Source organism: Temnothorax nylanderi, unplaced genomic scaffold, assembly GCF_030848795.1.
Source record: "Temnothorax nylanderi isolate EJ_2023f unplaced genomic scaffold, tnyl_v1.0 TNYL_tig1052_pilon, whole genome shotgun sequence".
Lineage (NCBI taxonomy): Eukaryota > Metazoa > Arthropoda > Insecta > Hymenoptera > Formicidae > Temnothorax > Temnothorax nylanderi.
In genome coordinates this window covers 1-25,000 of record NW_027250114.1, presented here as the reverse complement: position 1 = coordinate 25,000, position 25,000 = coordinate 1, and the positions used below count along the sequence as shown (strand labels likewise).

Below are 25,000 nucleotides of genomic sequence, written 5' to 3'. Positions count from 1 at the left end.
AAATCTTTGGTCAAATGAAAAACCAAGACTGTGCTAGAGAACCAATTTATCAATATATAATAATATGTTGATATATTGATAAATAATATATAATAATCGTGTCATATTTGTTTCATCAGATGACCTAAGAAATTGAAAACTGAAAACAAAGTCCTATAACCTCACTTTTTGTCGTAACCTAGTAGAGATCAACGAATATTGCCTCACAGCAACTCGATTACATGTGATCTGTAACTAAAGGGTGAAAAAAAGAGAAAATGAAAGTGTGGATATGATTATCGATGGAAATTATTTCATTTTATAGGAAAATTTAGGCACTAACATTTACTATTCCGCGATCGAAACACACTACGGAAACTCGCGCTGTCACGTAGGTAGGTTAGATAGTTCTGTAAGCGTGGCACAGAGGACCCCATCAACCTGCGTCACATTAGACCCCCACTGAACATCGATATTATTTATCGTAAATATTTCAGATACAGAACAATTAAACGTTTTTGTGCGCACGTTGGTATTATGAATTTTTTTTAACTGTAGAATCCCTAGAAATCCATACATATCAAAAAGTTATGACAAGTAAAAATTTACTTTGCAAGGCTCCAATTACATATCTACCTTTAACTAAAGTATATATGCTTATTTCGGCATAATTTTTTGATGGAAGTTATATGTTTTGAAAACGAAAGTTTTCATACCCACCGTCACTATTTTGCAGAACGTTAATACAGAAAACTCGCACTGTCACATTGGACCCCGTGGCTCAAGGGAGTTCACTCTCCCCTACTTACGCAGTACTATCCATGTAGAACAAAAAGTCAAGATGATATCAAAATAACGTCATATTGATAGTTTAGTGTGTTAATTTAGTATTTTATTAATTTAGTATTTCCAAGATACGTTACGAAAAAGTACTACCCTTATAGAAAAGTATTACTGGTTGGTCAGTAATTTATTACTGAGTCTAGTAATTTTTTACTAGCGATTAGTATTTTATTCTTGTATTTCAGTAGTTTAACTACTGGCAAATGAGTAATATATGAGTAATATCTAGTAGTATTAGTAGTTCTTCCGGGATCCGAAGTACTGATACAAGTACTTCAGTATTTGCTTATATAGTAAAAAAGTACTGAAGTATTGGAGAATCTAGTAGTTGAGCTTAGACGTGAAGTACTGAAGTATTGGAGAATCTAGTAGTTGAGCTTAGACGTGAAATACTGATAGAATGAGTAAGTAGTTTTCCTAGTAATTCATTACTTGGTCTAGTACTTAAGTACTGGTATAGATGAGATTCAACTACTGGGGCGGCAAACGGCGCCTAAATGCATATGTTTTATATCTGGAGTAAAGGAACCTAATATATAAAATAAGTAATTAAATGTAATTAATCAAGCTGATCCATTGATCAACTATATGTTTTGCAACTATGGTCAAAGGCTAAAGGATAGACAAGGTTTTACAAATTTTTTACGTAAACATAAAATTTATTTCTTTTATTTGCTTTAGTCTCTCTCTAAGGAATTTACTAGAGGATATACGCACAGTTTCCTATTGTATGACATTATAATACATTTACATTCTATCATTTCGGGATAAATAGCCACACATTCCGGAGTCATTTCCATAATGTTGCAAAAAATATCAGAGGAGACATTAACTAAGGAATTTTGACAAATAGTCTCTTTTGTTAAATAAAGACGTGTACCTAATAAAATGCATTTCATATTGTTGGATCCAAGAGTCCTAACTATAAGCGCATGTGATATGGAGACCACTGTTTTATTTTGCAAATGGACAATATTATTAAGACGCCTTCTCATGCGTTTATATCCTTCCACATGAAACAAAATGTGTTTATAAATAAATCTATGATACAAGTTAGCTTGCTGATGTACCTGTTCCCTTAATAAATTTTCCACAGCAACTTTTTGAATTAATGTTAATGTTATATGGTCAGGTTTGCCAAATAACCTTATGTGGTCACCATATGCTGTGCAGTAACCAGATGTAAGCTTGCCAAAAGTGAATGCTTCGTACAAAGATTTTGCACATGATGCATTATTATTTGATGAGAAAACGTCTGCACCCTTTTCTTTGAGAGATTGAAGTCTTAAATAAAATTTACAAATTTGCTGGGGTACTGCTTGAGAATTTCGAAACATCTTGGCTAATATGCCATTGTAATGTTCATATGGAAAGCAAGATACGGCCCATAAACTTCCAAAATCTTTCACACTTTTAGGAATGTGGAGAAGTAAGTGAATGTTAAATTTCATAAGCTGAGGTGCATTGTATACATCTTCCATGCTTAAAACAAATTGTTTTATGCATCTTTTTGCAATAGAGAAATTCTCTGGTGAAATTTTCTCAAGCAGAAAAATGTGCATACTACAAACAAGGAGAAACCAATGATCAACATACTTTTTTGGCATTCCTACACATTGCAAACAGGGCAAAGAGTAATACAACAGAAAATTTTTCCATTCAGAAGCCTTCCATATTTTATACTCTGTAATAGATCGAGGGGTTCTAGTAATTTCACTTGGTGGCTTTATAGAACAAAGTATAGCATCAATTTCTTTTATTTTGTTTGATCCAATATAGAAAGGTTCCTTCTTGTTTATTCCATTTGTCCACCACTCTACCATAGTTTTCACAACACCAAGTAAGACACAATGCATGTAATCAGGCACAAAAGATGTTATTATATTAAATAAAGGAAGCAAAAGAAGGACAGATGCACCTTTTAATCCATTTGTAATCTTCCCTGTTTGCATGACAGTTCTGGTATCCTGCACATGCTGTTCGTGAGTTCGTAAATGCTGTATATCACCACGATAAACCCTTGCTTTTCCACGACCAACTTCACACTCCTCTCCCTCATTTAGACAGAAAGAACATCCTTGCTTACCTCGAAATGTTTTTAGATTCTGGAGCAATGGTCTTGCTTGAGAATCAACTGAGGCTAAGAGGGTGTGAACTTTTATTTTAACTTTAACTTCAGAGCCTGGAATGACATACTCTAATCCTTCATTATGTAGTGCAGTTAGTTCCTCAACAAATGGTTTCAAAAATGTATTCATTTCAGGCTTAGATGAGCCATACCATAACCCGCAGAGCAAAATATTTTCTTTACGTATCTTAAAAGTAAAGTTATTTACAGCTACCTGAATGGGCCATAAACATACTTTGGATGACTTAAAAACTTGTACTCCATCAGTGTTCCACTGTAATGTGACATCTTTTACTGAAATAACATCATCCTGTACTAATTTTTTATATACTCTGCCACTATGAACTTCACTTTGGCTACTTATAAATCCTTCTTGAAGCATAGAATGTAGACGATCATCTTGAAACAATCGAACTAACTGCTCTCGTAATGGAATTTGAATGAAAAAACATTGCTGCCGCTTTAGATCACCTATTACACATTTCAATCCACAACTACAAATTACTTCACTTACTCCTACAAAATTAATTATATTCTTGCAACCAGAGCAAAAGAAATGTGTTATTACATTAGGTGGCTTAGGAAATTTTTTCATGAGCAAATGTAATGACTTATGTTCTTGTTTTGGGAGGTGACAATCTATCAAATCTATGAGAGATTGAAGGGCAATATCTGAAAGTCCAAAGCGCATAGCATAACTCATAATTAATAATTCACTCTCTTCCTTTGTAATATCACATCCCTCATACAATACTTTCCTGTCACAATTAATATATTCAAAATTATCTTCTTCAATCATACCTTCATCTGTACAAATGTCTATAAAGTCTTCCAACACACTGTCATTATCATTATCGGAAGTGTTACCATTATTATCTTCTGAATCTATGTCACTATAATTATTATAATTATATCTGCATGCACTTTCACTTCCAATACTTTCTTTCTCGCTGTCTTCATGATCTCTTTCTTGCGTTGTAGAATAACACAATCCTTCTTTGCTTTGTTGAAGGCACTGTTGGTCGAACTCCTCTTCATTGTTTGAAGAACAATCTGAATTTTCTCTACTATCAATATATCCATCAACAGGATCCCAGTTCATAGGTTCATCAATTCTCTGAGAACTGTCGTTCTCTAAAAATGCGTGCTAAAAAAAATTTCTTTTATGAAGAGATCTAGAAATCTATCTTTCAGAATTCATGCATATATAAAGAGTTCTAAAACAAAAGGTTTATTTTCTCAATGCTTCTACAAAGTTTTTCAAATAATAAAACATAAACATTTTTCTAATAAGTTTTAAAATTATATAGAAATTCTACAAAATTCTAAAATATTTAAATTAAAAGTTTTGAAAAATTATATATGAAGTATTCTAAGCAAAATATAGTTTTGTATAGCAAAAAGAAATATAAAGAAATAACAATGCTGATGGTATAAAAAATATTCTTCATAGTACATATATAATACTTATTTGGAATATAATAATTTGTAATATAATAATTTAAATATAATAATTTGTTCCTTTGCAACACAGTGGTTACAAAGAGTGCATATATAGTAGTGGTCAATTTGAACACAGGAAATCTTATTGCATTTTTCGTGTGAAATTATTAGCGCTATTGTATGTTATATTCTATCTTTATCGTTCATTTGGACGTTAAACATAGAATAATGCAATAGCGCTATATATAATAGTGCATTTTAATTAGAAATGCTAGCCTATAGGATATTTATTAACCCCATTTATTAACCCCATTGTGTAAATGATTTATATAATTACTTGCTGTCGATGACGACGAAGGGTACTGGCAGGAATAGGAATATTTAAATCTGTAAGGTATTGTTTGTATTGGCCTCGGCGCGACATTTTTTTCACAAATATTACAGCAATTGTGAAAAATCCAAACTTTGCTAACCTCAATACACAAGTTTAAACAAATAAATCAGAAGTTAAGCCGCCGTAATAAGGCTTACACGTACGTATATGGGGTCTGTTTCTTTTGTGAAGTGAGACAATAAGTATATTATATTATATTTCACTTTAATTTATTGCACCAGTTCAGCACAGTTCAGCCGGTGCAGCTAAAAGAAACAAACAGATAGATTAGAGAGTGCGCGGACGTTAGTAATATATGTTTAGAGTGTTTTGTTAATTTTTATATATGTAACCTAATACACATTAAATACAAGGAATTTCTTCTTATACATATTATTTTCATGTTTTACAAGAAAGAACAATATTTTCTTCTTCTAAAACGTTTATTTCTTATTATGTTGCAGAAATATAATAATGTTTACGTTAATGGTAAGATTAGTGTGATTTAAATATGAGCGGGAGTTGACAAAATCTAGCGGACCAATGACGCCCGAGGCTGCGTCTAACTCGCTGAGATAGAAAGAGAAGGGAGTATACTCGTGTGCACTCGGGTGACGTTTCCGAACCATTCCGAACGCAGCCCGAAGTGACACGCTGCTACCATGGTATGACCGCCGTTCATTTTGGCGCGAAGTTATATACGCAGTGTCTTACAAGTCGACTTTGTTGTGATCGGTTGCATACCACTACTTTCACGAAGTTACGTTCTCGCTTTATCGCATTTGATCCTTGATTTGTTTCGTCGTTCTCACCCTATTTACATGAGTATCTTAACCACTAAAATTTGAAGTGTAAAGTGTTATCATGTCGAGCAGTAAATGTACTGTTGAAACTAAACTGTCGGATGAGAAGTGCCTCGTTGTGCAATTTATCAATGAGAGGCAGAAACCTGTTCAAGTGGGCTTTCAAGCCTGGCTAAAGGAAAGAAATACTAAGTCAAATTTGCATCATCTCCTTGATTCTGAGGTGATCATTCGATGGCCCATAAAAGAAGACATAAAATGTGCCCGAATGATGGAAAAAATTTTAAAGAAAAAAGATATCATTTGGGAAGATTTAGTAGTAAGGGTGAGATCTGTGGGAAGTAAGTAATTCTTTTAACATAGTTTAACATACTACAATTTTTTTTATTTGAGTATTAAAGTATGAAATGAATATCATTGTAGCATTTATTGATATGTGCCAACACGTCAAAAATATTGAACTCTTCGGTGTGCCTAATCCTTCTCGAGAAGAAAGGCGAAAACTGTGTAAGAAACCATCATGTTCTGAACCAGAGGATCTAGATTCATCTGATCTGGATTCATCAGTACAGAACAATAATACCATCACGTCTGCTAAAGTACGTACAGTATAAATAATTTTACTCTCTATTTTGAGTTAAGTATGTTTGAAATTTTGTAGCTTGTAACAATAATAGTGCTCTCTCTTTTATTTCGCTTGAGTATAGGATTTATCAGTCTTATAAATTTTGCATAAAATTAATGCTCTGTTTAATTTTTTAATAATAGGTTGATAAACCACCACCACCGAAAAAGCAGAAAACTAAAGCATTAACTGTTAAAAAAAATAACGCTTTGCTTCAATCGCAAATTGAAAACTTATCAAGAGATTTTATCAAAAAAACTTCTCAGGTAAGCTTTATATTGTCTTATGCTTTGGAAAAAACATTTAATTTTTCCCCCATCCAAGGAATTTTTAATACTTAAAGTTGCGTGTGCATTTATGTGCATTATTTTTTGTTCTGTTTTTTTTCCAAGAAAAGGAAAATCCAATGTCTCTTAATCTAAAGTATTTTTATTTCCTTCTAGATTGATTTAATAGATGATATTGAGGAGGAGGAGGAGGAGGAGGAGAATGACGAAGACAGTTCTATGTTCAAATGGAGTAAAGACAGACTAGTCGACTTAATTAGCACTTTGAAAGTGGAAAATAAAAAGCTAAGGGAGGATAATGCAAGATTACGAGCACTAAGAGCTATTAGTGAGGGTAAATATCTGCTATAGCTGTTCACATTACATCTGATTTTCTGTTCTTCTGATCTGATTCTAGATCTACATAAAATGACTGTCATGTCATCTACTTTATGTAAGGATATGGCTAAATTGCGCAGAGATATGGATTCTGTGCTCATTAAAGATGGTCGAAGCAGTAGAAATAGTAACAACAGTAGTGACAAGAATAGTAACAATAACAGTAAACCAAGTCACTCAAATCGAAATCTTCAGAAAGATAATAACAATATTAGCAACAAAGCTAACAATACTGTGGATGCTATTGAAAGACATAGTGAGGTAAATCTTTAATTTCTTCGTGTTATTATAGCGCGCGCGCGTAGGTGTAAAGTATGAAGAAACATTAAGGATGTACAAAATTACAATTATTTTCAAAATAAGGAACAAATTACAGATTATTCTAAATCACATTTCAAAGAAATACAAAAAATTTAGCGAGTTTCGAAAATATTGATGTATCAAAAGTTATTTTAATAAAAAGTAGTATTTTTTTATCTGTGCTCTAAGAAAGAAATGTATTATAAAATAAAAAGGAAATATATAATAAAATAAAGTCAAAAGTCTCAATTATTTTATATATAAACTTTAAGATTCAAGATGACTATTATATGTAAAGTTTTATTGCAATGGAGTAATTAATCGTTCTGTAAATAACAAAATATTTATTTGTTCTAAATCTTTGTAACTAATCTTTGAATTGCAATAAAACTTTGCATAAATTATTTTGAATATTTAATGTATAATACTTATACAAAAATTTTGAGATTTTTATCATTATTCTTAAAATTTTACTTTGTAACAATAAAAATAATAACAAATAAATTATAAAAAAGGTGTTCAATAAAAATAGAATGTTATGAACACAACTTTCATATGTATATAGTTTATTTAAAGTATAAATATTAATACGTTTGTAAAAATATGTTTAACACATCCTTAAATATATGTATATAGAATTACTTTATAATTCAAACAATTACTCTCAGGTCTATGCAGACAGGAGCACTATTACAGAAGCAGATGCTTACGAACCTCAGCTACATCATAATCAGGTTAGTAATAACGAAGTCTTTGTGAAATGATAACAACTCCTTCAGAGGTGTGAAACTATAAGGAACAACCAATCGATCTAGCTACTTTATACATAGATATTAGGCTATCTCTGGAATTTGGAACCCATGTATGATAAAATTTTAAGTTCAGAAAAACGTCTATGTCTAAAACTATGCTTGAAAAGAAACTAAAGTACATTTATTGCATTTTATTTTTTAGAGCCTAGAGCAACAGCTACTGCCAACGATTGCTCACACAGAAGAGCAGCTACTGCCAACCATTGCTCACACAGAAGAGCAGCTACTGCCAACCATTGCTCACACAGAAGAGCAGCTACTGCCAACCATTGCTCACACAGAGCAGCCAGTGCAACTTCAGAACGAACGTCCTGCTAAGGCAAGTAGTATAATGCTCATTTTATATAAATAGCTTTTCTTGAACTTGATTCATTAAGTAAAATAAACATAAATGTCATATGAAAACTATGACAAATTATTTGAAGGAAATAAATGAATGAAACAAAATTGTATTGGTTTGTCACTCTTCTGAAGCATTTATGAAAATATTTTATCTGTCTTTTGAGGAATATAAAATATTATGATTTAGTAAAGTCTCAGTATAGTACAATTATTGTTCATTATAGTCCGTTATACCGCTACTAGTGTTATTGACTTACATTTCTAAAAATTTATATCTTTATTGCTGCTTGATTCAGAGACATACCAAGTATTGTTAAGATAAAGTTTTTGAAACCGCTGTAATATATGAACATTTTTAATCTCATGTTAGACTGTAATTGGAGAAAATGTTATATTGTTTTAAATATATATGTAGATTTTTTAAAATATTATAGTAGCATATTTCTTAAATGTATGCATTTTCTCTTTATTCTCACTTTACAGGAAAATGTCACAGATTTTGCGGGAAGGAAAGTAGAGACTGAGAAGTTAAAAAGACTCAGTCGCAGCAAGCTGTCTATATTCACAACTTCCATCATGGACCTTATTTTTACTGATGAAGAAATGGCCACTTCCAGTATGACTGGAATAATGAGCAATTTCTCTCGAGGACAAAATAAACTCCATATGAATGATGTGAAGGCCAAGCCAGAGTTGAATCCTCCAGTGAAGAAGGCTGTAATGGGTAAGATATATATATTGCTGTACATTGCTTTATACAAGTTAAAATTTTCCTTTAATCTGCCATTTCTTGTTTTAATAAATAATTATTTGTTCCACAGAATATATTGCAAAAGAATTTAATTGCCCTGCAGATGGGGCATTAAATAAGGCTGTTATGGGAGAAATTTTCAAGGCAATGAAGAGTAAACTAAACAACAAATCCAATACATGGCGTAATAAAAGAAATCAAGAGCAAGCAAATAAAAAAGCAGTGTAAGAGCCATTAACAGAAAAACAATAAAATTTATAATCTATCTTTTTCATTTTGAATACTATACTTAATAAATCAGTATATATTTCCTTTAATGTACTTAATATAAATAAAGCACTTAATATAAATAAAAATATACTTTTATTAATTTTCTAATCAAATTAGAATGAAATTAATGTAATGTTTTGTTTTCAACTTTCTAATTTGTATATTACATGTAATGCTTTAAATTACAAATTTAATTTAAAATATTTTTAGTACAATGTAACATACAAATTGGAAAATTGAAAACAAAACATTACATTTTAATATATTTTATCAATATATTTTATTAGAATATTAACTATACTGGTGTAAAAAATTACTGAAATTATTTGCTATGAAAAGTACTGAATTACAGGGTACATATTAAACATTCGTGAAACTTTCTTAAAACATAATATTATTTATTATAAATAGTATCATGTTCTGTAAAGTTTCATGACTATTTAATATGTACCCTGTAATTCAGTATTTTTCACAGCAAGTAGTTTCAGTAATTTTTCACCAGTATTCAATACCCAGTAATTCAATACTAAGCACCAGTAGTTCTGTGTAATAAATTACTCCCAGTAATCCAGTACTGCCCAGTACTTCTAAACTACTCGCCAAAATATTACTGCCAGTATTTACAGTAATTTATTACTGTGTACTTTTAGTACTACTTTTCTATAAGGGTACTAGCAATTCCCTATTAGTTTCTTACAGTACTGGCAGTACTATCATGATAGTACTCCGAATATTAATCTGATAAAGTACTGACCACTTCAATACTTTGAAGTACTAATGAGTATTATTGCTTGTAGTACTGCCAGTACTGTAAGCACTGACAGACACAGTACTGACCATTCTGCAGTATTCATGAGTATTAACATACTAATACTCTCAATACTACGAGTACTGATCACTCAGTACTGAGTACTGATTGCTAGTACTACTTTTTCGTAAGGGAATTATATTGTATGATATAAGCAATACGAATAATTACTCATCAAGTGCGCCTGTTTTTTCTATCGCTTCTTTAAATGATTGAACAGGCAAACCAGGTGGTTCTTGTTCTTGACTTTGACGTAAAGGGATATTTTTTTCTGTAGAAGGATCCATAATATAACCCGTTGAACTTGAAGTACTTGGTCTGCATTGAAATACGGTGCAATTAGAAATGATATTATTTAAAATATTAACGTTATAAATTATTTATTTGCAGAAGAGTATAAATATTTCAATAGTAAGATATCATTACATTGTATGATGTAAACAAAACGAATAATTACCCATCACATGTCCTTGTTTCTTTTCTCGATTGTTCACAAGATTGAAGAGCCAAATCAACTGTTTCTTGACTTTGACGTTCTGCATTCGGATCCATATCGGTACCCGTTGAACTTGAAGTGCTTGGTCCGCATTGAAAACGGTGCATTTAGAAACGGAATTGTGTAAAATATTAACGTTGTAAATCATTACTTTGCAAAAGAGTAAATATTTAAATATTAATATATCATTACATTGTATGATAAGAAAAACGAATAATTACTCATTGTGCGCCTGTTTTTTCTGTCGTTTCTTTAAATGATTGAACGGGCAAACTAGATGTGTCTTGACTTTGACGTTCTGCAGAATTATCCATAATATAATCCACTAAAGTTGAAGTGCTTGGTCTGCATAGAAATGTGGTGTAATTAAAAATAGAAATAAGTAATAATTCTTAAAATACTAAACTGTACGTATTACTTAATGCTATTATATACTTAGGCCGGTATTCATATAGGATCTTAAACTTAAGACCGTCTTAAGTACGATCTTAAGATGTAATAAATCAATCACAGAGCCGTATTAGCATCATAAGACATTATTTAAGACGGTCTTGAAATAAGATCCGACTATGAATACCGGCCTTATTCACCGTAATGGAGTGAAGTTTTGTAAGTAAGTGTGAAAAGGAAAGGAAGAAAGAGAAAGAGATAGAGAAAGAATGCTTTATATCTCTTTATATAGGGTTAATTCGTGCTTAAATAGGATGTTTATCTCGGCAAATAATTATACTAACGTAGTTGACTTTTTTGGTGACAATGCATCTACATTTAAACAGAAACTCATTTGCTTACTTTCATAATATACATTATAGATATTATTCTTTTATTGCTCTTTTTATACCTATTTTATTTTAATTCTGTAAACTGCAGGTTTCTCATTTGTATATACTAAAGGGTTTTTCTCACAAATACAGATTATTATTATTACTAGGGGAAAGTGGGGTAATAGTGCGCACCTAAGGTAAATCTGTTAATATAAAATGGCTTTTATAGGCTGGTATTCATAGTCGGTTCTTATATTTAAGATCGTCTTAAGTACAATCTTAAGATGTCATTAACCAATCACAGAGCCGTATTAGCATCTTAAGATATTACTTAAGACAGTCTTGAAATAAAATCTGACTATGAATACCGGCCATAGTTACAATTAATTTAAATGCAGCTATGGAATCTTTAAAGGTTTATCTACAAGTATGTAACTCATATCTATACTAATATATAAAATTCTTACGGGTGGTGTGTGGTTTCGAACAAATTTCGAACATTTCTGCTTAAATCATTAGTTTTAAGTATAGGTAATGTGAGTAATAATAAATAATTAAAAATTAAACTCGAAACTTTAAAAATAAAGGGATATTAAAAAAAATTTTTTTGCAAGTAGAATTGACTCATGGCTTCAACGCACGATTAATTCGACATAAATATATATATGTATAAATTTGAATATAAATAAACTATATATATAAAATCGAGATAAATAGAAGCCGCGCACTATTCCCCGATTTGTTATTCCGGGACAATTTTGTCAATTACTCGCGAACCGCAAATGAAATTATGGGACCAACGCGGCAAAAGGTTCCTAAGGGATCATATTTCACTATGTTATACCAATTACAGTAGCAAATAAAAATAGCCCACTTACAAGCTTAACTCCTGTCGCTTCAAAATTGTAAGAAAACGGGCGCGTTTTCTTTTTTGCTTCCTCCGTTCAAACGAAGCTTTGAGCTGGGATAAAATGTATCTATATTATCTAGAATTGACGTAAGCTTTGAATTTTGTCACTCACGTGTCACCAGCTATCGTCGTAGTCTCAAGCTTGAGGTGCGCACTATTACCCACTGAGTCCTATTTCCCTACTTTCCCCTATGTTCGCGAAATCGCTGATAATTCCCGGCGATGGAAGCGGGATGAGAAGGACGCGCGTGGAGGGTGTTAACGAATTAGTCCTTTATTTTTTGTGTAACTCAAACCACAGTCTGAGCCGTCTTTAATACGTCAAAAAGATACAATCTGACCTGAGAATCCGTGAGCGGTGTAGAATTGAGAAGTCTGTGAATGTTTGAAGATGAGCAAGATCAATTATATTAATTGTCTTGGTGTGGTGAGTGGCCCGTGAGCCGGTGAGACACGTGGCGGTCGGCACTCGCGCACGTGTGAGCCTGAGTAGTCGTGTTGATGCACCAGAGCTGATGAGCGGTCTCTTCACACGTTAGTAAAGCTTCTCGGCAGCTTCAATCACTGCAATGGGCACTGTAATACAGTTCTACTAGCGAAACGCACAGCGTGGTCGTCGTACGTCTGATCACAGCGCGGACATGTTTTCACACTGGCGCGAGGGAGAAGTTCGCGATGAGCGCGCCCGTGCTTGCGCAAGCTGCCGCGTCGATCCGGCCTGTCGATACCCGATCGATGCTGCCATCTGATGAGATGGCGCAACGTGATAACGTAATCTCGAACATTCCGCCCGCCATCAGCAACCTTGTTGATGATTCCTTACTCTTGATCCGTTATCCTGATGAAATGGGTAATATGGCAAGCTTGGCAATTGGCCGGGTGAGCGTCGTGGTGGCCGTCTTGAGGGTAACCACCCTAGTAAGTCCATCCTTTCCGGGGTGCAAAGCCGTTACTCTTGCGAGTGGCCATTTGCACGGTGGAGAGCGTTCGTCGGTGAGCAGCACGACAGAACCCACCGTGATGTTGTTGTTAGGATGATGCCACTTGGATATCGCCTGCTGGCGTTGCAGATAATGCGCCGACCATTGCGCCCAAAATTGTTGAACATGCTGCTGGATGAGCTGCCACCGAGATAGTCGCGAGGATGCCAGGTCGATCAGGGATGGCTCGGGTATGGTAGTGAGTGGACCTCCAATGAAAAAGTGACCTGGGGTGAGCGCTGAGACGTCTTCAGGGTCGTCGCTCAACGGTTCCAAAGGCCTTGAGTTGAGAATGGCTTCGATTTGCGTAAGCAACGTTGTTAGTTCTTCCGTCGTGAGTAGAGTCTCCCCGATGGTCCGTCTCAAATGAAACTTTACGGACTTTACAACCGCCTCCCACTTGCCCTCCATGTGTGGAGCACCTGGTGGGTTGAACTCCCATCTTATGCCGTCAAGTTGCAACACTTGAGCAATCCGTTGATGTTCTTGAGCGTCTTGGACGAACATTTTCTTGAGCGCGGCGTCTGCTCCAATGAAAGTTGTCCCGCAGTCCGAGTACATGGTCTGAGCAATTCCCCTTCTCGCTGCAAATCTTCGGAAGGCTGCTATGAATCCTTCTGATGAGTAGTCACTGACTATTTCGAGGTGAATTGCGGAGGTGGAAAAGCAGACGAACACACAGATCCAGCCCTTGTATGTTTTCGCACCTCGTCCCTTCCATGTCTTGATGGTGAGCGGTCCGGCATAGTCGACTCCTGTATGAGCAAACGGACGTGACGGCGTAACCCGAGAGAGAGGTAGTTGGCCCATCAGTTGATGAGCACGGATCCCCCTCTGCCGAGCACACACGACACACCGTAAGATATGAGACTTCACCGGAGCCCGTCCGCCAATGATCCAATATTGTTGCCTGACATGAGCCAATGTCAGCTGTGTTCCTCCATGTAGAGTACGCAAATGGGCGTGGGCGATGATTAAAGTTGAGAACCGTGAGTGGCGAGGTAAAATCGCCTGATGTTTGTTGTCTTGAGCTAGTGCTGATTGGTTGAGGCGGCCGCCAACTCGGATAACCCCTTGAGCGTCTATGTACGCAGTCAATCGACTGAATGCGTGAGTAGGTGGTAGTCTCGAATTGGCCGTGAGCATCTTGATCTCATGCGTGAAGTATGCCGCTTGAGTAGCCTTGATCCAGAATAGTCTGGCCTTCTCCAAAGCTGAGTGCAAGTCCAGTGACTTGGCTCGGCTCTTTCTCAAGAGAGAGATAAACCTGAAACAGAGAGCTGTTACTTTCAATAATTTATTGAGGGTTGAGTACCTATAACTGAGATGCCGCTGCATGTAGCGCAATGCCAGGACGGGCCTCACTGCAGCTCAACTCGTCCGACAGCGCGGGTTGTGATGGCCATGCTTCAGGTGTGAGTATCCACGGTGGTCTCGTCCACCATAATGAGTGGCTTTGAAGTTGAGAAGTAGTCATTCCTCGTGATGCGCAATCGGCTGGATTGGATGTACCAGGTACGTATCTCCAGTGTGCCTTTGCAGTGAGATCTTGAATCTGAGAAACTCGGTTTCTCACAAAATCCTTCCAGCGCGATGCATGAGATTTGATCCACGTGAGTGTCACAATAGAGTCCGTCCACAGGTGAATTGCTGTAACGTTCAACTTCAAGGTGGCTTGAACGTATCGCATGAGCCTTGAGAGCAGCAGTGCTGCGGAGAGTTCAAGTCTCGGGATGGTGAGCCGTTTGAGCGGTGCTACCTTAGTTTTGGAGCACACCAATGAAATCGTGGCGCCGTTTGAGCTGCGGACGGTGATATATACGACTGCAGCCATTGCTAGTTGAGAAGCATCAGAAAAGCCGTGAAATTCCACTGACGAGGTACTCCATGTGTTATACCATCGAGGTATTGAGATTCTGCTTAAGCTGGTGAGTTCTTTTCTGATGGTGAGCCACCGTGATGAGAGCTGGGATGGCAGTGGTTCATCCCATCGGAGCTTATGGAGCCATAGCTCCTGCAAGAGCATCTTCGCCTTGATCACTACTGGTGATGCAAAGCCTAGTGGATCGAATATCTGAGCCACTTTAGACAAAACGAGGCGTTTGGTAAACTGATTGGTGTGCGATGAGATCCTTGTTGAGAATGTGAATGAATCTTCGTGAGGAAGCCAGTTTAATCCGAGGATTTTGGTTGTGCAATCGTCAAATGCAATTTGTGAGCCCTGTTCCTTTTCTGCTTGAACCGCAGTGAGCACATCTTGATGAGTCGCGTGCCACTTTGATAATGGAAAACCGCCCGCCATGCACAAATTCTTCAGTTGCACTGCAATTTCCTTTGCCTGCTGAACTGTGTCGGCGCCTCCAAAGGTGTCGTCAACATATCGACCCTCAGTGAGTGGCGGCACTGCAAGGGGAAACTTATGGCCTTCATCCTTCACCAGTTGCAGCAGTGTTCGCACTGCTAAGAACGGGGCACCCTTGGTACCATACGTGACCGTTGTTAGATAATTTTCCACTTCCTTGAATTGTTTGTCGATCCAGAGGACCCGCTGTAAATTCCAGTCATCTTTATGTACGTTGATTTGCCTGTACATTTTGGTGATGTCAGTTGCCACTAAATGCCGAAACTGTCGAATCCAGAGCAAAACGTCTGTGACGTCTAAATGCAACTTGGCTCCCGTGTACATGATATCATTGAGTGAGCGGCCGGATGTAGATGCACTCGAGCCATTAAACACCACACGTAATTTTGTGGTTGCACTGTCTGGTTTGAGCACGCCGTGATGTGGCAAGTAATATTGCGCGTGCTGGCTGGAGACGGGTGAAGCCTCCGTCATGTGATTGAGCTCTCGATATTCTGTCATGAACTGATGATACAGGCGTCGATAGTTGTCATCTCGTGCGAATCTTCTTAGTAAGCCCTGCAGGCATCGATGCGCAGTGTGATACGAATCCCCAAGAGTATCAGGTGATGATTTTAACGGAAGTCGAACCGTGTATCGACCTGTTGAGTCCCGCGAAACAGTGCTCTTGTAATATTCTTCACATCTTTGCTCGTCAGGCGTAAGATCATGAGTATTACTTGCAGGCACTTCTTCTTGTGTCCAGAATTTCGCCAGCAACTCGTCGAGAGCATCCTCTCTCTCCTGAATCGAGGCATGGTGCACTACAGCAGATGCCGATGATGATGTGTCGACAGGTCCGATAACGAGCCATCCAAAAATTGAGAGCTGCGCAATTGGCATCAATGGATCTTGTTTGATGATGTTGGGCTTGATGATCTGCCCATATGAGTCAGCTCCAATGATGATATCCACTGGCCGTGGTGTGAGAAAGTCTGGATCGGCCAAGATTAACTTGGTGAGATGCGGCCATTCCTGTGGTGCAGCGTTGAATGATGGCAAGATGTTGGTTAACGTCTGCAGAATGTGAGCTTGAATGATGACGTCTGATCTTGAGTGAAGTGAGCGGAGCTGGAGTGAGGCAACTCCTCGAGTTTGAGTTGACTTTTCGCCCCCAATTCCAGTAATGATGATGACAGAATGATGACGAGGAATGTTGAGCTGACGAATGAGTGATTCAGAGACGAAGGTGAGTTCTGAACCTGAATCGATGAGAAGCCGTACGCGCTGAGTAGTCACAAATGAATTTATCTGAGCCAGGGCCGTAGCTAATAATGTTGAGTGTGATGAGCGGGCCAAAGAGGAGTGAGCGACGATTGCACCATCTTCCTATTGAGCTGACGCAGCTGAGCTGGTGCTCGGCTTCGCTGATGAGTTCGCCTGATGAGCTTCATGCAGCATCGTGTGGTGTCGGTTGGTGCACTTCTTGCACCCCCGTGAGCTCTTACATGAGCGGACGTTGTGGCGGCCGAGGCAATTGAAGCAGAGCCTCCGTGAGATGACAAGTTTCTGTCGTTCTACCGGTGAGAGGTCCCTGAATTTGGTGCACGTCACCACGAAATGCGTGCCGTTGCAGCAGTCACACGGGTATACCGTGGAGCCGTCTGATGTTTCCGTGCGGGCCGGTTGAACTGCCGCATGTTGAGCTGTCGAGGAACGCCTGGATGTTGAGGTGACCGTGCTCCCTGAGCTGGCCGTGGACTCTATCCTCTCGAGTGCTCGTGCTCGAGAGGTGAGAAACTGCTCGAGCTGCTCGAATCGCGGATACTCGCGCGTGGCTCCTAAGGACGTCTCCCACTGCTCCTTCGTCTGGCGATCCAGCTGCCTGGACATTTGGTACACCAGGATGCTATCTCCCAGATCCTGTGAGACGCCCAAGGCTTGCAGGCCCTTTATTCCTTCCTTGAAGGTGTTGAGCAACTTGTCCAGTAATGCGGCGTTCCTGAGAAACGTCGAGACACGTGTAAGACATGCTGCACGAGACGAGAACGTTCGAGGAACGCGAGAGAAAGCGCGATGCGAAGCGAGAGTCATGTACTGAGCACGTGATAATGTTTATGTGACACTCGCGAGGGCGCGTGACTTGTGTAACACTCGCGAGCGCGCGTGAGAATGTCTGTACTTCACTCGCGAAAGCGCGATAATGTCTATGTGGCACATCGCGAAGGGCATGCCCTTTTCACATGATCTGTGTCTGAGTTACACCATAAGTTCCACGCATCCGGCTCGAAGGACCAAATGTTCGCGAAATCGCTGATAATTCCCGGCGATGGAAGCGGGATGAGAAGGACGCGCGTGGAGGGTGTTAACGAATTAGTCCTTTATTTTTTGTGTAACTCAGACCACAGTCTGAGCCGTCTTTAATACGTCAAAAAGATACAATCTGACCTGAGAATCCGTGAGCGGTGTAGAATTGAGAAGTCTGTGAATGTTTGAAGATGAGCAAGATCAATTATATTAATTGTCTTGGTGTGGTGAGTGGCCCGTGAGCCGGTGAGACACGTGGCGGTCGGCACTCGCGCACGTGTGAGCCTGAGTAGTCGTGTTGATGCACCAGAGCTGATGAGCGGTCTCTTCACACGTTAGTAAAGCTTCTCGGCAGCTTCAATCACTGCAATGGGCACTGTAATACAGTTCTACTAGCGAAACGCACAGCGTGGTCGTCGTACGTCTAATCACAGCGCGGACATGTTTTCACACTGGCGCGAGGGAGAAGTTCGCGATGAGCGCGCCCGTGCTTGCGCAAGCTGCCGCGTCGATCCGGCCTGTCGATACCCGATCAATGCTGCCATCTGATGAGATGGCGCAACGTGATAACGTAATCTCGAACACCCTATATCTCGAATTTCTGTAATGCTAATGTCAAACAATTAATGTCTAACTGAATTAATGTCTGACTGAATTTGTGGTTAATAGATAAGTGAAACACGGTATGATATAAAATTAAGTTAGGGAGAAACACTATTTTAACGTAATTGATCTATTCTAGCTTTTATAAATACACGAATAATTATATTAGGCTACCAAAATCCTGTCCTGATTATAAAATGGCGTATCTCTCTAATTAAACTTATGATATTTTGTACGTTACAATGACGTTCCTTCTTAATTTGATTGTATATATTATATCGGTCGTGTTTCACTTATCTATTGCTTATTGTATATATACGTCGCCTGAAACTCCTGAAAGAGACGTTTTTTTCCTAATATATAATTTACAATAGAAACTATCTTAATGTGAGTTTGCGTTTAAACATAAGACGACGGATACGTCTCATCACCAATTAAAACGGTCGAAAATCATAGAATGTTCTCACGAAAAATTGTCAAAATAAATTAGGTTGCTGCTATATGTATACACAAATAATTTCAAGGGTAACGAATAAAACATTAATACTACTATGACCTACAACGTATATTCAAATATTATAAAGAACCGTTGATTGTTTGCTAATAGAAATTGTTATCAATCACTAATCATCTATATAATATGTGGAGGGCAGATTTCAGTTGTCCCTATCATATAGATTTTATTAAATAGAGCTATTTAATTTGAATACCTATAAAAACTAAGTATAAATCGCATATTTTATATATCTGCTTCGAATTTTAATACTATAATGTCAAATATATAAATATCTAATCTAAATTTTTGAATTGTATATATCTATAATGCATAAAAAAACGTAAAAATAAGCGACTCAGATTTATTTAAATTATGCGAAATAATTGAAATACTATATTATTATTACAATTTGAGAAGACGATTATTATTACATTTATGATCGAAATTGCAAATAAGTGTTACATGGGTGCCCCGATAAAAACTTTTATTCGCTTAATTTTTTCAGCTATTGATTGTTTATCATTATATTTATTTTATAGTCTTTAGTATTTTAATAATTTTTTGAACCTGTACTTACTCATCTCGACTCAGGATTCTTGTGGAATGTCTTCTTAAATGTATTGCTGTGCTGTTTGATGGATGAGGCATATGAATTTCTATTTTACAAATTGCGCACTTTACCAGCGAAGGTTTCAATTCCTCGAAATAATTCCACAACTTGTTGCGTTTTCTTTTTGGTGCCATTATAACCGTCCTGTAATACAGATTTTCTGATATATTCAAAATGTGATACAGTGTGCGCCTTAAAAAGCGTTTGTAGAATTTCTCACAAAGGTCAAAAAGAGGTATAGTTTTTTTAAATTAGAGTGTATGTTTATACATACAGAAAAATAAATAATCATTCGACAGCCAAGAAAAGCACTTTACTTATTTTATTATACTTCTTTTAAATAAGTTTTCTCATAACAATAGTATCTTGTGTGGCAAGTGTGGAAAACAACGAATTACGTCGCGCGTGAAGTTGCCGCATGAGCCGAAGGCTTATGGTGCATTCACACGAGTACGAGTGTGAATGCACCATAAGCTGAGGCGAATGCGGCAACTTCTCGCGCGACGTAGTTTGTTGTTTTCCGCACATGTCACACACAATATTTTTTGTAATGCCTGTCGGAAAGTTTGATTTGAGATTAAAAAATTAATTGAAATTGAATTCAAATAAGAAATAGTATTTGGCGTTATATTCCCAGCAAACCACAATATGTAACATAGATATATATGTAATATTACGCGATGTTGCATGTAATATTACTTGTATGGGTAAATGTTACGTACTGGTACGGCTCTATGTCAGCAACTTTGAATGTATCATTTACATATCAAATATATTTCAAATGATATATTATTGCAATGTAACATAGACGTCTATGTTACTTACTTCTATATGTGACGTAATATAACATTAGTGTATATGTTATGTTTATATAATGCAATATACATGGGTATAAAAATGGATATTATTCTATCTACTTATATTTTAATTCAAAATGGTATAAATATTTGTTGCGGATAAGAATCTTTATCTACAACAAATATTTATAGCATTTGAAATTAAAATATAAGTAGATAGAATAATATGTTTATTTTTATACATAAGAACTGTAAGTAAATATATATTTTTTTATTATTATATTACAGTATTATTAACTTTATTATTGCTCATTATTTTTATATACTCATTGATTTAATACTTGCATTTGATAATTATATTTTGCAAATAACCAGTCAATTTTTAAAACAATTAACTTATTATGTATCTTAAACTTTTAAGATGTTTACATTAATTTATACATTACATATTTTAGTAAACAATATTAATAAGTGATATGAAAATATTTATTTGTAGTTACATCTTAATATATATAACTTTGGCACTAACATATAAATATAGTAAATATTTAAATAGTACTTATATATTTCATATATTTTCCACACATATAAAACATAATTATGACAAGGTATTATATCACAAGTATGTCAGTTTGTCTCATCGGAACACAGTCTCATCGGAATATAATTCCTCATATAATGAAAAAACTTAATTATCCATAGTTGACTGCATATATAACATTTCTTATAAATATATTATTTTATTTAAACTTAGACTAACGTATATACTTTTTGTTATATCGATTGGAATACAAATGGGAAACTATAAGTCTTATAAACTTTGTGACAAAATTACAAAAATGTATGAAAATGAAAATATATATACTGTATATATATTTTTCTAACAATACGTTCATCAAAATAAATAAAGCTACTAATTGCACCTTATTTTGTAACTTAAAAACAAAAAGTTTTTTAAATTTTTGGTTATGACGTTATATCAATGAAGTACCAACAAGCAGTCACGTAGTAGATTATGTCTCGACCGTGTTGTGTGCATCAGGCTCGTCATCAGGTAATATCTTTTTATTTTCCCGACCATATCGCAGCTTGCTAAGACGGAACCATTCGCTTGCTGTAGTCTCGAAGTCGCATTCGTCAATACCCTTGGCTCTTAACACACCTAATAAAATAATAAATAGTATAGTTAATATTACAAATAAAATTCTTACCAATTTAGACAAAGAATAAAAATATGCAACTGGTTAAAATAGCTCACTTTTTAAGATGCAGATACATTTCAAATCGCACATGCGATAATTATTCCTGCGACCATACCAAGAACAGGCTATGCCAAAATTATTTGTAAACAAACGGCTCATACACCGTTGCACTATATTTTTGGTGCTTTTTCCTCCGATTTTTTTCATAAATTCGACCTTAAAAGCGTATAATTTAATTAAACCATAAATACATTTAATTATACGTAATTAGATAAATAATAAATTAAATGTATGTCAACAAGTTAATTAACGCCGAATGCTACATATTTAAATATATCCCAGTGAAAACAGTATATAATATTATTTATATTATTTATATTTAAAAATTAACTTACAAAATTCGATCTTGTTTCAGCAGTTTCCATGCTTTCCTCAAATTTTTTAAGGTTCTGTATGGAATTAATCGGAAGTATGTCATCGAATATAGGCTCATTTTCCACATTAATATTGCCTCTTTCTAAAGCATTCAGTCTTTTGTCGATGCTTCTTACGTACTCTAACGTCTCTACACAAATATTAACCAGTTTCTCTGAAACAAAATAAATTAATACAAAATATAAATTTGCTATTACCATATTGCTCTTGATCAAGACGCACAAGGCATTTTCCAGCAAGAGACACAGATGACACAGTGTAACAGAGAATCATTTCACCTTTGTTTAATGACAGATAACAAAGATGAAAAGACTCACTATGTTACACTGTATCAACTGTTTCTTGCTGAAAAAGCCCAGAGTAAGTTAAAACGTTAAATACTTATAACTTGTATATAATAACATAATAAAGGTAAAACAAGATTCTTAATAGTTTAAAAAAAATAATTTTGGATTCTTACTTTTTTTATTAATTTGTTCAGGTTCAACTTCATTAGAATCCGATTCATTAGAATCATCAAGCTGAAGTGAATCTTGTGGTGGATCAACTATTTGTCTTTGTGATTTACGAGACAGTGAACGGTTTGGTGTAAAGTTTTCTTTGGCGGCAGTTGGTGAGACTTTTTCATATGAAGATTGCTTTTTATTTGAGAATTGTTTATCACACAAAGATTCTTTTCCGGATGAATCCCGATTTTTATCTATTTTTAACTTCTTGTGTGGAGCGTGAACTTTTTTTAGTGGATCAACTATTTGTCTTTGTGATTTACCAGACAGTGAACGGTTTGGTGTAAAGTTTTCTTTAGCGGCAGTTGGTGAGACTTTTTCATATGAGGATTGCTTTTCATGCGAGAATTGTTTATCACACAAAGATTCTTTTCCGGATGAATCCCGATTTTTATTTATTTTTAATTTTTCATGTGGAGTCTTAGATAATTGCGGAGGTAAATCTATAAAATGTGATAAAAGTTAGTTAGAATGTGAACAGTGTGTTTCACACTAAATCGTTGATACAATATTCAAATAAATATAAAAATTTTATTTTAAAAGGAGAACTTTCGAAGACACCTTATTAAATTTCGAAGATTCGAAGTTAACTTCGAAGCTTCGAATTATTTCGAAGTCGAATATTGATACTTTCAAAGCAAATCACCAGCTCTAATTTCTAATACAATAGAAACAAAATATAATTTTGTAAAATTAAATTACCCGAATCGTCATCCGTATTGTCATCGGAAGCATCATATGTATCATGAAAGTGTTTTTCGTGTACAATTCTTTTCCCGCGCCCTCTGATTTCATCACAGGAAGTTGCATAATTACTATCTTCTGCTTTTTTCCGTGCCTTTTCTAAGTCTCTGTAAATATAAAATTCTGTATTAATTGCATAATTTATATTTAAAATAATGCCACTATAATATTAAACATACTTACCACAGTAACATTCTACTTTAACATCAAAAAGTAACCAATCAGCCTCTGGTGGACTGTTTTTTTTTTATAAAGAAGGTAGCATTCTTAGTTGTTGGCCATCTACATTGAGTACAATCTTTTGTAAGCCACGAAGTCGGAATTTCCGAGTACGTCCCTTCTTTGGGAAATTGTACAACCGCATACGGAAAGCTCATTTCGTCTCACAGTGTGATATCTTCAGTACAATCATATATGTATATATATTTTATATAATAAATAACACAAGAGTATAAATAGTACAATAAGAAATACATTATATTAATGTAATCAACACACATAGACGTACGTTTTATTTGCTATCGTTATAGATTTAATGCAATAAGCTAATAACTATACTTGAATTATCATCAGAAGACATAACATTATCTGCTTTTAAACATTTACGTGAAATTTCGTCAGCTGTAACAATTGCATATGGCAAATCTGCTTGACTACCAGATAACTCATAAATTCCTACCAGCGTTGAATCACATGGAGAAATAAAAAATGGTTTTAATAGAGAGATGTTGCTTTACTCTAAAGTATAGAATATTATTTTGTAAATAAATATTATTTACTGTAGCAATTGTACCGTTTGTCAGAATACAACAGTATTGCAATTTTTGGACGATAAGATAAATCCATCAAATTCTACCCTATTCACTCTCGTCTTATTTTTATTATAATGAATTATTGGATAATCTTTTGGAGGATTTGAAAAACTTTTTTCAATGTTTCTCTTTTCTATATTTCTATTAGCTATTTGTTCTAGAGGTTTGCTACTAACTTTTAACGATTTTTTATTGTATACAAGTAGTTTTCAAATTTAAAAGCAGAATAAGAATCGATTGTTCCAAACCGTTTAACATCCTCACATATATGTAGTAAATTGTGCACATTGTGTGATAAATATTGATCTCCGTAATACTCGCGGAATTTTCTAACAAAATATTCAAAAAGAGATTGCGCGTAATCAAGCAAATGCTTATATTGTTTATCCGATACAATTCTTACAGCAACGCATAGACAGGTTAAGTGTATGTACAGCTTGGTAGATAGCACATTTTTTGTTATAATTATTCCTGTATACAGTACAAAAAGTTTATATTCTGTCGCTTTCCACCGATCTAGATCCAGCAAATGCCTTGGACGACGTGCAAATTCTATGGGTATAAACATTTTTAATTTGCTGTTACGTTTTTGGCTTTATCTAATAAAACGGCAGTCAATCGTATATTTATTGCACCTTTAATCCAAATTCGAAGTATTGTTTTACCTACACCAAGAAAAATAAGATGCATACAGTCTAAGGGAACGCCTGAAACCATTCCAATGTCTAAAGTCTCTATAATGGTTGGTCGAGTTAAATATTTTTCAGCGTGATGTTCCTCATGCTGTCTACTTCGAAATGACTGATCCGTTCTCAAGGTTGAATTTGTTCTAAAAATACGACTTTATTGTGGATA

The 25,000-nt window shown here is 35.5% G+C and overlaps 5 protein-coding genes across 6 annotated transcripts in view; 1 reads left to right on the top strand and 4 right to left on the bottom strand.

Annotated features, from left to right (window-relative positions):
- The window catches only part of LOC139786493 (uncharacterized), a 7,261-nt gene extending 2,445 nt beyond the window's left edge, over positions 1 to 4,816 (bottom strand). The window contains exons 1-2 of the mRNA XM_071725642.1: positions 4,731 to 4,816; positions 2,741 to 4,097 (exon numbers count right to left, since the gene is read on the bottom strand). Of these exons, the coding sequence (XP_071581743.1) occupies positions 2,741 to 4,052 (1,312 nt within the window). The 5' untranslated portion in view covers positions 4,053 to 4,097; positions 4,731 to 4,816. The remainder of the gene's footprint in view (positions 1 to 2,740; positions 4,098 to 4,730) is intronic.
- Positions 4,586 to 9,334, top strand: LOC139786496 (uncharacterized). The gene is made up of 9 exons (XM_071725646.1): positions 4,586 to 5,910; positions 5,993 to 6,168; positions 6,338 to 6,460; positions 6,638 to 6,815; positions 6,879 to 7,120; positions 7,828 to 7,893; positions 8,114 to 8,290; positions 8,797 to 9,037; positions 9,135 to 9,334. Exons 1-9 carry the CDS (start codon positions 5,631 to 5,633, stop codon positions 9,290 to 9,292), a joined length of 1,641 nt encoding a protein of 546 aa, XP_071581747.1. The 5' UTR covers positions 4,586 to 5,630; the 3' UTR covers positions 9,293 to 9,334.
- LOC139786497 (uncharacterized) lies at positions 4,941 to 19,878 on the bottom strand. 2 transcript variants are annotated; one of them, XM_071725648.1, is made up of 5 exons: positions 19,617 to 19,878; positions 10,860 to 10,983; positions 10,600 to 10,719; positions 10,314 to 10,460; positions 4,941 to 5,032 (listed from the first exon to the last, which is right to left on the bottom strand). In XM_071725648.1, the coding sequence occupies exons 3-5, from the start codon at positions 10,692 to 10,694 to the stop codon at positions 5,020 to 5,022; spliced, it is 255 nt and encodes an 84-aa protein (XP_071581749.1). In that variant the 5' UTR covers positions 10,695 to 10,719; positions 10,860 to 10,983; positions 19,617 to 19,878; the 3' UTR covers positions 4,941 to 5,019. The 2 variants fall into 2 exon arrangements, with proteins under 2 accessions (XP_071581749.1, XP_071581748.1); XM_071725647.1 differs by having other exon boundaries at positions 10,600 to 10,983.
- LOC139786490 (uncharacterized) lies at positions 13,146 to 19,783 on the bottom strand. The gene is made up of 4 exons (XM_071725640.1): positions 19,617 to 19,783; positions 17,142 to 17,635; positions 14,615 to 16,895; positions 13,146 to 14,559 (listed from the first exon to the last, which is right to left on the bottom strand). Exons 1-4 carry the CDS (start codon positions 19,781 to 19,783, stop codon positions 13,146 to 13,148), a joined length of 4,356 nt encoding a protein of 1,451 aa, XP_071581741.1.
- A 1,036-nt stretch (positions 19,879 to 20,914) lies between the features above and the next one.
- Positions 20,915 to 23,430, bottom strand: LOC139786492 (uncharacterized). The gene is made up of 5 exons (XM_071725641.1): positions 23,292 to 23,430; positions 22,544 to 23,032; positions 22,044 to 22,237; positions 21,705 to 21,864; positions 20,915 to 21,608 (listed from the first exon to the last, which is right to left on the bottom strand). Exons 3-5 carry the CDS (start codon positions 22,071 to 22,073, stop codon positions 21,460 to 21,462), a joined length of 339 nt encoding a protein of 112 aa, XP_071581742.1. The 5' UTR covers positions 22,074 to 22,237; positions 22,544 to 23,032; positions 23,292 to 23,430; the 3' UTR covers positions 20,915 to 21,459.
- Between the last annotated feature and the right edge of the window lie 1,570 nt (positions 23,431 to 25,000).